General features: G+C 44.5%; 1 protein-coding gene across 2 annotated transcripts in view; it reads left to right on the forward strand.

Annotated features, from left to right (window-relative positions):
- The window catches only part of LOC127036700 (zinc finger protein OZF-like), a 237,886-nt gene that overhangs the window by 2,634 nt on the left and 222,090 nt on the right, over positions 1 to 13,162 (forward strand). Inside the window, exons 3-4 of one of the 2 annotated variants that reach the window (XM_050927827.1) lie at positions 11,049 to 11,130; positions 12,326 to 12,427. The exons of the other annotated variant lie outside the window; for it this stretch is intronic. Coding sequence (XP_050783784.1) covers positions 11,107 to 11,130; positions 12,326 to 12,427 — 126 coding nt within the window. The 5' untranslated portion in view covers positions 11,049 to 11,106. The remainder of the gene's footprint in view (positions 1 to 11,048; positions 11,131 to 12,325; positions 12,428 to 13,162) is intronic. 2 annotated transcript variants of the gene reach the window in all.

Genomic DNA, 13,162 nt, shown 5'->3' on the forward strand with positions numbered 1-13,162 from the left:
TCCTGTTCTACGCTGAGCTGTTTTGCATGGTGCCATTTGGAACTGTGATTGCACCATGTTGTGTTGCAGTTTTATGGTGCATTGTTTTGCCTCAGCGTGTTTGGTGCCTGTGCTGTGGTGGTTTGAGTTGAGCTATTTTTCACTGTGTAATATTGTCCTAGGGTGTATTAGTTAGCATTGTGTTTTCTTTTCCTTTGTATTGTCATTTTATGCTGTGTTTTTTGTTGTCACTTTTTTTTTCTCCTCTGAATTGCTGATATTATGTTGTGGTGAGCAGCTCTGGAGAGAGAGGAGACCCCAGTGAGTGGGCAGCAGGGTAAATAGATTAAAGTTGTGAGGAGTAACACTGACGTGTCCAAGGTCACCCAGGCTGTCCGTGACAGAGCTAGAAATAGATCCCAGTTCTAGTGCCACCGTACTGCTGTTTTGGGTACTGAAAGTCTCTGCCACACTGCTGTTTTAGGCACTGGTGCAAATCCTTAGTATAGACAGAATTTACACTAGTGCACTCTGATTGGCACTGGTGCACCATGTCCCGGTTTGAAGGTTTGGTGTGGTTGGAGGAGGGGGAGGGGAGTGACCTCACTGAGTCCTGGGACTGGCTGAACAGTGCAGCTGGCAAGGGAGGGGCAACAGGGAGGTATGAGCCAGGAGCACAACCCCACAGGGCTGGACACTGACTTCTCCTGACCCAGGGCACACACCCCAGCTGTGTGCAGGGACTGCAGCTGAGCTGCCCTGCCAAGACAGCCTGTGCATCCATGGACAAACCATCTCTTCCTGTAGCCTAATACAATGAGGTCTGGGGACCTTTCCAAGCTGTGGGTGACGGGGCTTTGACATTACTGAGGTCTTTTCCTGGCTCTGTAGCTGACCTGCTTGGTGACCTTGGGGAAGTTACAGCCCCTCTCTGTTTTCCTTCTACCCATTGTCTACTTGGATTGTGATTTCTTTGGGGCAAGGACTGTCCCTCTCTGTCTGTGCAGTGCCCAGCACAATGGGGGTGCTGATCTCAGTCAGGTTCTCTGCCCTGTGCTACTCGATGGGGCCCTGATCTCCATCAGTGTCTGTGCAACACAAAGCATAGTTTATAGACTCTCAGACTTTAAGGCCAGAAGGTAGAGGTGTATTTCAGATGAGGTCTCATCAGTGCCTTGTATAACAGTACCCTTTCATGTGTCTGCTGGAAATACCTCACCTGATGTATTTTAGGACTGCATTAACCTATTTCATGGCCGCATCACATTGACAGCTCATAATTATCCTGTGATCAACCAATACACCTACATCTTTCTCCTCCTCTGTCAGTTCCAGTTGATAAATCCCCGGCTTATTGCAAAATTATGCACTTGTGGACTGACAACTAGAATTTGTGCACTATTAATTTTCATCCCATTTTTATTACTCCAGCTTTCCAGGACATGCAGATTTTCTTGTAGGATTTTCCTGTCCTCCTCCATATTGGCAATCCCTCCCTGCTTTGTGTCACACTCCCACTTTTTATGCCAAGATCACTAATAAAAGTGTTGAGTAAGATTGGTCCCAAGACTGATCTGAGGAACTCCACTAGTAACTCCCTCCAGCCTGACAACTCACCGTTCAATATGACCCCTTTGTTGACTCCCCTTTAACCAATTCTTTATTGATCTTTCGATTCTCGTATTAATCCCTATCGTCTCTAATTTAACGAATAGTTTCCCGTGTGGAACTGTATCAAATGCCTTACTGACATCCAGATCAGGTTTCTCTGGCACAATTTACCTTTTGTAACATCCCGTTTTATTTATTTATAGTGCTGAAGGCTGGGAGGAACTGTTAGCAATAAGCTGAGAATGACCATGTGGAGGTGAGGGAGGGGATGGCAGACAGTGGGGAGGTGTTTTGTAGGAGTCCATGCCTCTGCTCCCTGTGGCCGTGGTGCATTCCGTACCAAAGCAGCATGTCAGCAGAGCAGACGCACACACCATAGCTCCATCTGGAACATGCAGCATTCACTGCCAGATGGGATGGGCGATTTTTCAGGGACCCAGCTTGATATGCCTGGCTGGGGTGGGTTCAGTTGGACAGGGGTCTGGGGCTCTGATAGTTTGGGATGTTCCTTTTTGCATAGTCAGTTCTTTCCATTTATTGTTTTACTCCCACCTATGCCCAATGCCGCTCCCTTCTTAACTTGCTTTGGTTATTTCACTTCCAGCTTTTAAATGGGATCTAAGAATTGCAAAGCTGAGTGAAAGATAAAACAAACAGAACCGTTCGAATGTTGGCCCATAGCTGGTAGAACTGTACCTAGTGAAGGTCGGCTGTAATCACCTGGTTACCTATAGCATTTTCTGGTGGGGCGGATAAAGCAATGTCAAAGAGCCAAATGCACTTTTTAGGGCAAAAGGGCTCATCAGGTGTTTGCTCTCTAAGGAACATGTCACCTCCCAGGGCTTGCAGACTTTCAGGAGTGTTGCGCTGGGTTGTATTTAGGAATCTCAAAATAAAAGATTAAGACGGCTGGTTCACAATAGCCACTGAAATCTTGCAAACAATTATACAAATGGACCCTAACGCTATTTAAACTACATGGTATTAATACTGATTCAAAACTGAAATTAAAATTAGGAGATAAACGCATGAGAAATGAACTGACACCTACTTACCATTTCTTAATGCCTACAATTTTGACACTCGCTCACACCATCTTTTTTTTAAAAGCGATGCACAGCACGCAGTCAAGTTAATGAATGAAAGCACACCCATTATTGACTGCTTAGTGTTGCATGATTAAGCACCTAATTAAAACTGAACCACTGTAAGTGGCAATGCATCAACCCAGCTTAGCTCCAAGGTGTTTAGATGCGAATGAAAAGTTTCTAAATTAAATACATGGCAGAATGGTTAATGGGGAAAATAGACTCTACCCAGTCCTGTTGACTTCTCCCAAACGCAGCATGAGTTCTGGTCTGTTGGTCAACTCAGCTCCCAGTCCCGCATCAGCTTTGCCCTCTCCAGCCTAACCCATTTCTACTGCAGTTCTTCACCCCCCTTGTCAAGACAGGGGGTTGGCACTGCAGCTCCTAAGGTACCTGCATTAATCATTGTTTCTCATACTGGGGCTATTGAGATTTCAGGGAACAATTTATCAGAATTACTGACTCTGGGAGGTGGCAGATAGGAGAGGCTGAGAGGGAGTTGACTCTGGTAGCCTCCATGTTACCTCATCTTCCACCCTCCCCCATGTGTCTCTGCTCATGTCAGTGTGTCACCTTCTGATCATAATGCCACTAGCCTCAGCAGAGCTCCCAGACAGGAGCTACATCACGAGAGGGTTATGGTACTGAGAATTAAATACATCACAGGGAGGGTGTAATTATCCTGAAATGAAGCATTACAGTCCAGGAAGTGAAACAATTCAAGTACTTCATTACTTAAAATTACTCTTGAAAGGATTGTATTGTTATGAATAAGTTGCAATAAATGTTGATTACACTGTACACATACACACATGAAAAAATATGTATATAGGTAAAATACAGAAATGCTTCTGGAGAAAGTCGAGTTTGATTTAAGGATATTTACAGTATATTTTGTGTGTGACATTGACAGTTTCTCTTTGAACAGTTATGTAATTTGGCTTTTGGAATCTCAACAGTTACTGTTATTAAATAACACTGCTCTACAGCCAAAATGCTTGTGAAATAAATGTAGTCCAGCTTTACTAATTCTGGGTCACTGAGAATGAAAATGATGCTTAAAATTGTTGATTGGTTCTAGTTTTCAAGATATGCTATTGGGCCTTGACTTGGGAATGGCGGAGGATAAGTGAGTTATAAAGGGAAGGGATCTCAATTTAAACCAGAAATGACTAAAATTCATCTTTGACTGGATCTATGAATAAATCTATGACTGGGTTTGGACAGTACTTGCTTTTTAGGCAAAACAGTGAATGATGCAATCTGAAGCTGGTATTGCATCATACATGATATGAATTGCATCATGTTATTCCTAGAAGTCATGGACGATGCGATCATAACGAAGCTTACATCAATCACTCTGCTGAACAAATTGCCCTATATCAGCTCTAGAAATCATACAGTGTCATGCTCTCTTATTTGTCAGTGTTTGATTTTGCAAAGGGACACATTTCTGTTTAGCCAAAGTGAGCAGAGATGCCTCATACTTGTGTGAACAGTGCAGATAACTTTTGCTATGTTTGTGGTTAAGTGACTTTTGCATCACCAAAGCGCAGTATAACCACTCTGGTTAAGAAAGCCTATCACCTTGATTTTGGCTGCAAAATTGGAGATCAGGACAAGAGGTGGGCCCCACACATATGCTGCAACACTTGTGCAACAAATCTTCACCAGTGGTTGAACAGGAAAAGGAAATCTATGCCTTTTGCAGTTCCAATGATTTGGAGAGAGCCAACAGATCATACCAGCAATTGTTACTTCTGCATGGTGCCTCCAGTTGGGAAAGGTGTGTCAAAGAAGAAAAAGTGGACTGTGCATTGTCCAAACATTCCATCAGCTATACGCCCAGTACCCCACGGAGAAGGACTGCCAGTTCCTGATGCACCAGAATCATTCTCGCAGGTGGCCATCCTGCAGCAAAAAAACTTCAGGACCAGACTTCAAAGAGAAACTGCAGAGCTTCAGTTCATCTGCAAATTTGACACCATCAGCTCAGGATTAAACAAAGACTGTGAATGGCTTGCCAATTACAAAACCAGTTTCTCCTCCCTTGGTTTTCACACCTCATTTGCTAGAACAGGGCCTCATCCTCCCTGATTTAACTACCTCATTATCTCTAGCTTGCCTGCATATATATACCTTCCCCTGGAAATTTCCACTACATGCATCTGACGAAGTGGGTATTCACCCACAAAAGCTTATGCTCCAAAATGTCTGTTAGTCTATAAGGTGCCACAGGACTCTTTGCTGCTTTTACATTCTCACTTGAATCAGACAAGGAGAGGAAGAGGATGAAACTTCTGGTCCTGAACCATCAATGTCACAGGACCCACATTTTCTCCCATCCTCCTCCTCCTCTGAACCACACCTCATAACATAAGGTGAACTGAATGACCTTGTCAGGGATTTGGAACTACCCAAGAGTAAGGCAGAGCTGTTGGGCTCCAGACTACAACAGTGGAATCTCCTGGCAGGCTATCAGGGCAAATGGAGCCCATCAATGCTTGCAGACTATTGCTGGACAGTGACAAGAGATGCTCAATTTAATGAATACAAGAGACAAGCCAAGAAGCGCCGAGTAGACACTGAATAGGACTAAACTATGTACATAATAGTTTTTTGCCTTTTGTTTCATAATAAATTTTATTTATATAACCCTTTTGCTGATTTTTAAAGTGTTACATAAACAGGACAGGTGAAATATTATCATTTAAAGCAACCATAAACACATGAAAAGACCTAGGTTTACAATTTATGATTAAAACTCTACTATCTACACAATATACATAGACATAAAATGTAAAAACTTAAATATCTTAGAAACAGTAGCCAATCAGTTGTTTTAATTGTCATATTTGAATTCAGCACATCAAAATACATAATAAATATCACATTTTATCTCTGAAGCAGACGACTTCTCAAAAATTGTAGACCAGTGTAATTGTTGTCTGATGACCTCCCATAACTGAACATTGAAATTATAAATATTGAAAAAAAGGGCTTAAAATAAATATTTATATCAATTGAAATTAAAAGAAAGAAATAGACAAAATTAATTTTGTCAAACCTACTTAACAGCAATCATAATACACTAGGGGATGGAAATTTACAACTAAGGCACCAACCTTAATTCTGCTTGGCGCAGTTCACCTCTGTCCCTAGCAGCTGCCCTTTCTGTGGTGAGAAGGAGACCTTGGCGCACATTTATTTGGAGTGCGCCAGGTTGCAGCCCCTGTTCCGGCTCCTCCTGAATATTTTCTTGCGTTTTTGGTTGCACTTTTCCCCTCACCTTTTTATCTACACGCTCCCCATCCCCACAAAGTCGCGGGATCTCCTTCTCAATCTCCTTTTGGCCCTGGCCAAACTGGCCATCTACAACACCAGGGAGAGGAGGTTGGCTGACAGGATTTCCTGCAACTGTAGGGCCTATTTCCGTTCCTCCGTCTGTTCACGCATCCGGGCAGAGTTCCTCTGGGCGGTGTCCACTGGCTCCCTTGACGCCTTTGAGGAGCAGTGGGCCTTGTCCGTGGTTCTCTGCTCGGTGTCCCCATCAGGTTCCCTTCATTTAGCCCTATGACCTCACTCCCAATCCTGTATTTTCGTTAGTTGTCCCCCGTAATTACTTGGTGTCCCAGACCTGTGGGTCCTTCCCTTAGGCTGGGGGGAGGCCCTTTAGAAGTGGGCGGGCTTCACCCGCCCACCCCCGCTGGATGCCAATAGGACCAACCTTAATTCTGCCCTGTAGTGACACCAGACAATTGCCGTAGGGCAACAAATTAGGCATTTTAGTGTATAAGGTTCCAGATTAGATCATACCGAGTTGTAAAGACACATGAGATCTTTTCCTCAGGATAACACCTTCACTAGGTGGATTTTTTTTTTTTTTGGTAATTCCCAGAAGGCAATAGATAGCAACTTCATAACTGATAAATAAAATTCTGTTTCATATTTCTGGGGAGTGTCTATAATTTTGTGCTAGGGGCCAGGTCCTTGGAGAGACGGAACCTTGGTTTCATTTTAACTTGTCCATGCTCAGCAGCTTCTGGAATTTGGTTCAAAGTATTTACATATTTCCCTGGCCTTTTCTTAAAAGTGCTGCTTTAAAAAGTGGGGAAGGGCAGGAACTGACTGCAGGATCAGTAGCTAAGTCCCTTAGATATTTATAGCTCATCGGAAAGAGGACGGGGATCAGTGGGTGTCTGGGGATTTAATAATAAACACACAAATATCATTGTTCTTAATGAATGTTCATCTTCTAATTCCCATAACCCACTAATTATCCCTGGCTGCCCCCAGGACTCTGGGGAGGGAGAACTAGTAAACTCCTGTGGCCAGTGTGGAACCTAAGGCACAAGGATCTTTCAGTGGCTGGCTCAAAGTCACCCAGAGTGAAATTCACTTCACTGGATAAATCCCTAGTTGCAGAGCTTGGCAGAGGGATGAGGAGCTGAATTCCATCCCCCATTATTGCACATGGACCCCCCCTCCAATTCTCACCCTGATCTCAGACACTCCCCCAACCTTCCCCTGCAGTGATGGACCCGCTTGATGCTTCCAGAGCCATCTGCCATGAGACCTTGAGGGAACAGAGGTCCAGCTCCAGAATTACTACCTGTGCCCATAGCCCCCATGCTCTGCAGATCGGTGTAGCTGTACCCAGCCCATACACCCACCACACACAAACGTCCTCACAACACACATCCCAGGCTGGGGAAGGACCATCTGGGGCTGCTGCAATCTCTCTTTGCTGCTGTGAGAGGAAAAGGGTGGTCCCTCATATAGGACACAAACATACCCAGGGGCAGAAGGGAAATGTAGTTTCTTCCAGGGGATTGAAAATGTTTGATTTAGAGTCCTGAGCTCTGTCTTCGTGTTTGTCTCCTTCTGCCACTTGCTCTCTTGGATCCAAGATCTCTTGGAGAGAAAAGGTAGGTAAGTTAATTTCTTTTAGAACCAATTAAAAACCCCTCTCTTTAATATCTTGGGACCAACATGGCTACAACAACTCTTTTCCCTTTGTACCCCCTCCCACTCTCACCCTCCCTCAGCTGAGATTGTCCCATGTGATGGGAGAGTAAGGGTTCAGTCCTGTAACTGGATTGGGTCTTGCCAGCACTGGTGGGAGTGAAAGCCTGTGTGCATTAATGACAGCAGCAGCTCTGAGTCTCGACACATAGGGAGAAGAGATGGGAGTGAGCAGGTTATGTTTGTGCTGGGTGTGAGTTACTCGTGGGAATTCTGTGCCACTGCGTACACCCAGAATTCACGTCCAGCAAAGAATTTCTTTTTTTGCATGAAGAAAATAAATTCTGCCCGAGAAGTGCTGCAGTTCTGCCTTTCACCCGCCCTGTCGCACCAGAACAGCCAACAACCAGCTGGGTTGATCTTGGTGGGGATATTGTTGCCCTGAGCTGTACCCCAAATGGGAAGAGAGTTAGTGGGTGCAACTTGGAAGAGTCCTGAGACATGGCTGCCTCTGAGGGTGGGGAAAGGGTGGTCACTGTTTACTCACAAGAGGGTGTGGAAAGGGCACAGGAGGAGCAAACGTCCCCTGTGGAGACTGCCCAGCCCCAGATTATCCAGTCTCAAGCGCTTCTTCCCCCACCATACCCCAAACCTCTTCAGCCCTCCAACAATCAGTTGCCAGTCTTCCCTCGCTGCCAGCCCTTCCTGAGTGGCAGAGAACCTCTAAGCCAGTAGTGTGTCAAAGCTCAACCCTCTGGCTGAGTCCTTGGGCCACTTTCTTCCACTCTCGGGGTACCATGCCACAGGGGCCCCACAAATCTACATTGCTTAGGCTTTGGCTTCAGCCCCGGGGGGTGGGGCTCATGGCCCTGGACTTCAGCCCTATGTGCTCGGATTTCAGCTTTCTGCCCTGGACTTCAGCGAGTCTAATGCTGGCCTTGTTTGGGAACCCCCCTGAAACCTAGTGTCCCTCAAGCAGCCCCTGATCCCTGGTTGAGAACCACTGCCTTACACCACAAATCATAGAATATCAGGATTGGAAGGGACCTCAGGAGGTCATCTAGTCCAACCCCCTGCTCAAAGCAGGACCAATTCTCAATCATCCCAGCCAGGGCTTTGTCAAGCCTGACCTTGTCCCAAAGGACCAGTCACTTACTTAGGTCAGTTGAATCTTAGACCTCACAACAAAGACCACATTGTAGCCAGTCCTGTAACAACCTGTATTAAGACTTATTTAAAAGGAAATGAGAGTTGTTTACAAAGTTAAAGCAGGTAATCCTGTAGATGCAGACAAGTTACAGTCTTAAATTTCAAAAGATAATAGAAGCTTCTATAATAAGCAAGCTCTGTATCTTCCTTAGGACTTACCTAGGCTAATCAGCTGGGGATCTCTTGCTTATGCCTAGAAATTTGCCCCCCAGAATCCAAGCAGCATACAAATAATCAGTTCCTTCTGTGTGGGTTTTTTTATCCTCTTCCTGCCATGTGCTCTGAACTGCAAACACAGCTAATGGGAAGTCAAGAGCACAATAACAGTCTTGTCTTCTTTAACATCCCATAATAGTCTCTCTGGTGTTGATGGACCTTTCCTGCCAGGCAGGGTGTAATGCATTTGGTTGCCAATCAGCACTTTACTTAGGTAAAGTCTCTGTCCTGCCTGGTGATTTACAGAACCACAGAGGCTTACAATGCAACTAGTCAGATATTAACCCAGGCAGCAACTCAGAAGCATTCAATAAAGTCTAAACACATTCTTATAATCCTAATACTTGTTTTAGCAATACTGACACAGGTGAGTCAGACTGATTGCAGCTATGTGTTTGTCCACGTTCAATTAAGACATGGGGGCTTTTGCAAGAGCTAACACCTCATCTGCCAATGTCACAAGCAGGATGGGCAGGGATGGTGTCCTCTAGCCTCTGTTTGCCAGAAGCTGGAAATGGGTGACAGGGGATGGATCACTTGATGATTACCTGTTCTGTTCATTCCCTTTGAAACACTTGGCATTGGCCACTGAGCTAGATGAACCATTGGTCTGATGCAGTGGGCAGCTCTTATGTTCATAGTCTCTATGAGGCATATCTACTCATTTGGCTTCACTGGGGAGCCACAGAAAGAAACAAGATGTGCTGACACAAGAAGGCCCAGTCTCAGAGCCCCCAGGGTCACGCTTGTCAAAAGCTAAAACTAGGCCCAGCCTATGAAAGGGGGCACTGCTAGGAGAGACTATATAAAGGATGGAGTATCAAACCACTTTGTCCCCAAGGCAGCTGTCTTAGGTTTACAATGACAGGGAGAATCCCCCAAAGTGACTTCTTTGAAGTCATCTAGTCCAGTCCCCTGCACTCAAGGCAGGACTCAGTATTATCTAGACAATCCCTGACAGGTGTTTGTCCAGCCTGCTCTTAAATATCCCCAATGATGGAGATTCCACAACCTCCCTAGGCAATTTATTCCAGTGCTTAACCACTCTGACGGTTAGGAAGTTTTTTTCCTAATCTCCATCCTCAACCGCCCTTGCTGCAATTTAAGCCCATTGCTAAATCTTGTCCTATCCTCAGAAGTTAAGAAGAATAATTTTCCTCTGGCATCTTTGTAACAACCTTTTATGTACTTGAAAACTGTGATCATGTCCTCTCTGATTCTTCTTCAGACTAAACAAACCCAGATTTTTCAATCTTCCCTCATAGGTTATGTTTTTTAGACCTTCCATCATTTTTGTTGGTCTTCTTTGGACTTTCTCCAATTTGTCCACATCTCTTCTGAAATGTGGCACCCACAACTGGACACAGTATTCCAGTTGTCGCCTAATCAGTGTGAAGTAGAGCAGAAGAATGAATTCTCATGTCTTGCTTACTTTACTCCTGCTAATATAACCTAGAATGATGTTTCCTTTCTTTGCAACAGCATTACACTATTGACTCATATTTAGCTTGTGATCCACTATGACCCCCAGATCCCTTTCCACAGCACTACTTCCTAGGCACTCATTTCCCATTTTGTATGTGTGCAACTGATTGTTCCTTCCTAAGTGGTGTACTTTGGATTTGCCCTTATTGAATTTCATCCTATTTACTTCAGACCATTTCTCCAGTTTGTCCAGATCATTTTGAATTTTAATCCTATCCTCCAAAGCACTTGCAACCCCTCCCAGCTTGGTATCCTCTGCAAACTTGATAAGTGTGACAGAGAGACTGCTACTGGGAGGGTTTCACCATGTTTCAGAGGGTTACACCCTGGTGGGAAGGGGCTAGGCCTCTACTGGAATAAGGTCACTCTGTGCTTCACAGTGTGGCAGAACCTAGAATGTCCATTAGCAGGGGAAAATCTTGTGGGGGAATCAGTATGTAGAATGGACGAAAGCCCCATCTGAATTCTCTCAAATTGCCCTTCTCATCCTGTCAGGCTACAGAATAACATCCACGTTTGCTCCAGATCATCCCATCCTCCCAGGGGGAAAGAAATGGCTGTGATGGAGCTGGCTCAGGTAAGAGATTATCACGAAGCTGGTGGTGGGCTCTGCTTGGAGTGAGAGGAGCAGTAAAGGCATAGGAAGGTGGTAGCTGCTACAGGTGGTGGGAGGTAGGAAATAACAGGATGTGACAAATCTGCTGAGACTTGTGTAATCTAGGGTGTGATGGGTTGTCACCCCCAGAATCACAGAATCATAGAATATCAGGGCTGGAAGGCACCTCAGGAGGTCATCTAGTCCAATCCCCTGCTCAAAGCAGGACCAATTCCCAACAAAATCATCCCAGCCAGGGCTTTGTCAAGCCTGACCTTAAAAACCTCTAAGGAAGGAGATTCCACTACCTCCCTAGGTAACCCATTCCAGTGCTTCATCACTCTCCAAGTGAAAAATTTTTTTACTAATATCCAACCTAATACTCCCTCAGTGTGCAATCTGGGGGGCTTCTGGGAACCACTGTGCCCTCTAACCCTCAAGCTGGGCTGCCCCTTCTCACACTGCTTTGCTGGAGATTCAGCCAGCCTCTCCAGGCCTTGTTATCACCCAACACAATAGCAGGTGGTGCCATACACCCAACTAAGCTACCTGAGTGCTTTACCTAAGCCACTCAAGAAGGGATAGATGACAACAGCCAATTTCCCAGCTTCCCAACCTTGCACACTTGCTGTAGTATAAATTCCGAATTATATCTTATAGTGCACAGGGATCTCAATAATGTAAGCTCATTAATATAATTTGCCTTTCTCTCAATATGGGAAAGATATGCGCAGCAAGTTTGTGCTAACCAGTCTCAGATTTTCCCCAGACACTTCACTCAAAATACTTAACACTGGTTAAGATAAAGCACAAAACAAGTTTATTAACTGTAGAAAGATAGATTTTTAAATGATTTTTGTTAGAAGAATAAAGGAGCAGGTTGACCTGGAGGCAGATATGAGTACAAGCTTCTTTATTGCGATACTTGTTCCTCTCGACCCAATTGTCAAGTAAGCACTGGATTAGTTATATCACACTCCTTTTATCTAAGTTAGTATGTACACGCCTACATCCATTACAACATCCCCAAAACCCTTATTAAGTAATAGAAACACCCATACTGTTAGTATACCTACCCCTATCTATTATTCATAGTTTTACGCATGTTATACAGACATTTTTACCTTCAAAATACAGTTCTTTATATTAATGTGTTGCTACAAATTTCCTTAATCAGCAGTTCTCAGGGGATGGAGGAAGAGGCAATGAGCAGTTCTCAGGGCACAGAGGAAGAGGCCATAAGCCAGGGCCTGTTTATGTAGCTGGGAAAGGAAGGGAGGTGAGATAACATTTCTTTTACTTTCTTTCACACAAAGGACATTCAGTCCAACAACTACATTTCTCATGCGGCTGCATCCTTATCAATTCTTACAAGCAACAGGGAAAGGAAAAATATGGCAACTTATTTATTAAGCAAAGAATTTCTCATCCTAACTGATGATACAAGCAGTCCCCCAAGTTTCCATACATAAGCTAGAAATCCCTTTACCCTTGGACCAGCACTTCCCTCACTTCAGTCTTTGTTCCTCAGGTGTTTCCAGGAGTTCTCTTGTGTGGGGAATGAGGCCAAGAGATGTCACACCCCACCTCATGTAGCTTTTCCATATGGCAGAAACCCTTTTTTCCAAACTCAGTTCAACTTGTAGAAAAATACAGGTACCAAAATGGAGTTCAGTGTCATGTGGTCTGGTCACATGCCCTAGCGTGCACTGCTGAGTCATAGTATCCATGACTCATAGGCTGGCTGACACATTCACAGGAAGGCTAAGCTCTTCCATAGTCCATTGTCTTTGTTAATGAGCCATCAGCACTGTCTGGCTTCTTCATTGTTGTACTTGAAAGGCTGGTTGTGGGTGTTACCCAGAGTAAGCACATTTGAAATACAGATACATAGTCAATATTCACAACTTCAGATACAAACATGATCTACGCACACAAATAGGATAATCGTATTCAGCATGTCATAACTTTTCCAGTGACACTGCGCATGACACATCTTGCACATAATGCATCA

The sequence above is a fragment of the Gopherus flavomarginatus genome, chromosome 18 (genome assembly GCF_025201925.1).
Source record: "Gopherus flavomarginatus isolate rGopFla2 chromosome 18, rGopFla2.mat.asm, whole genome shotgun sequence".
In the NCBI taxonomy this organism is placed as follows: domain Eukaryota; kingdom Metazoa; phylum Chordata; order Testudines; family Testudinidae; genus Gopherus; species Gopherus flavomarginatus.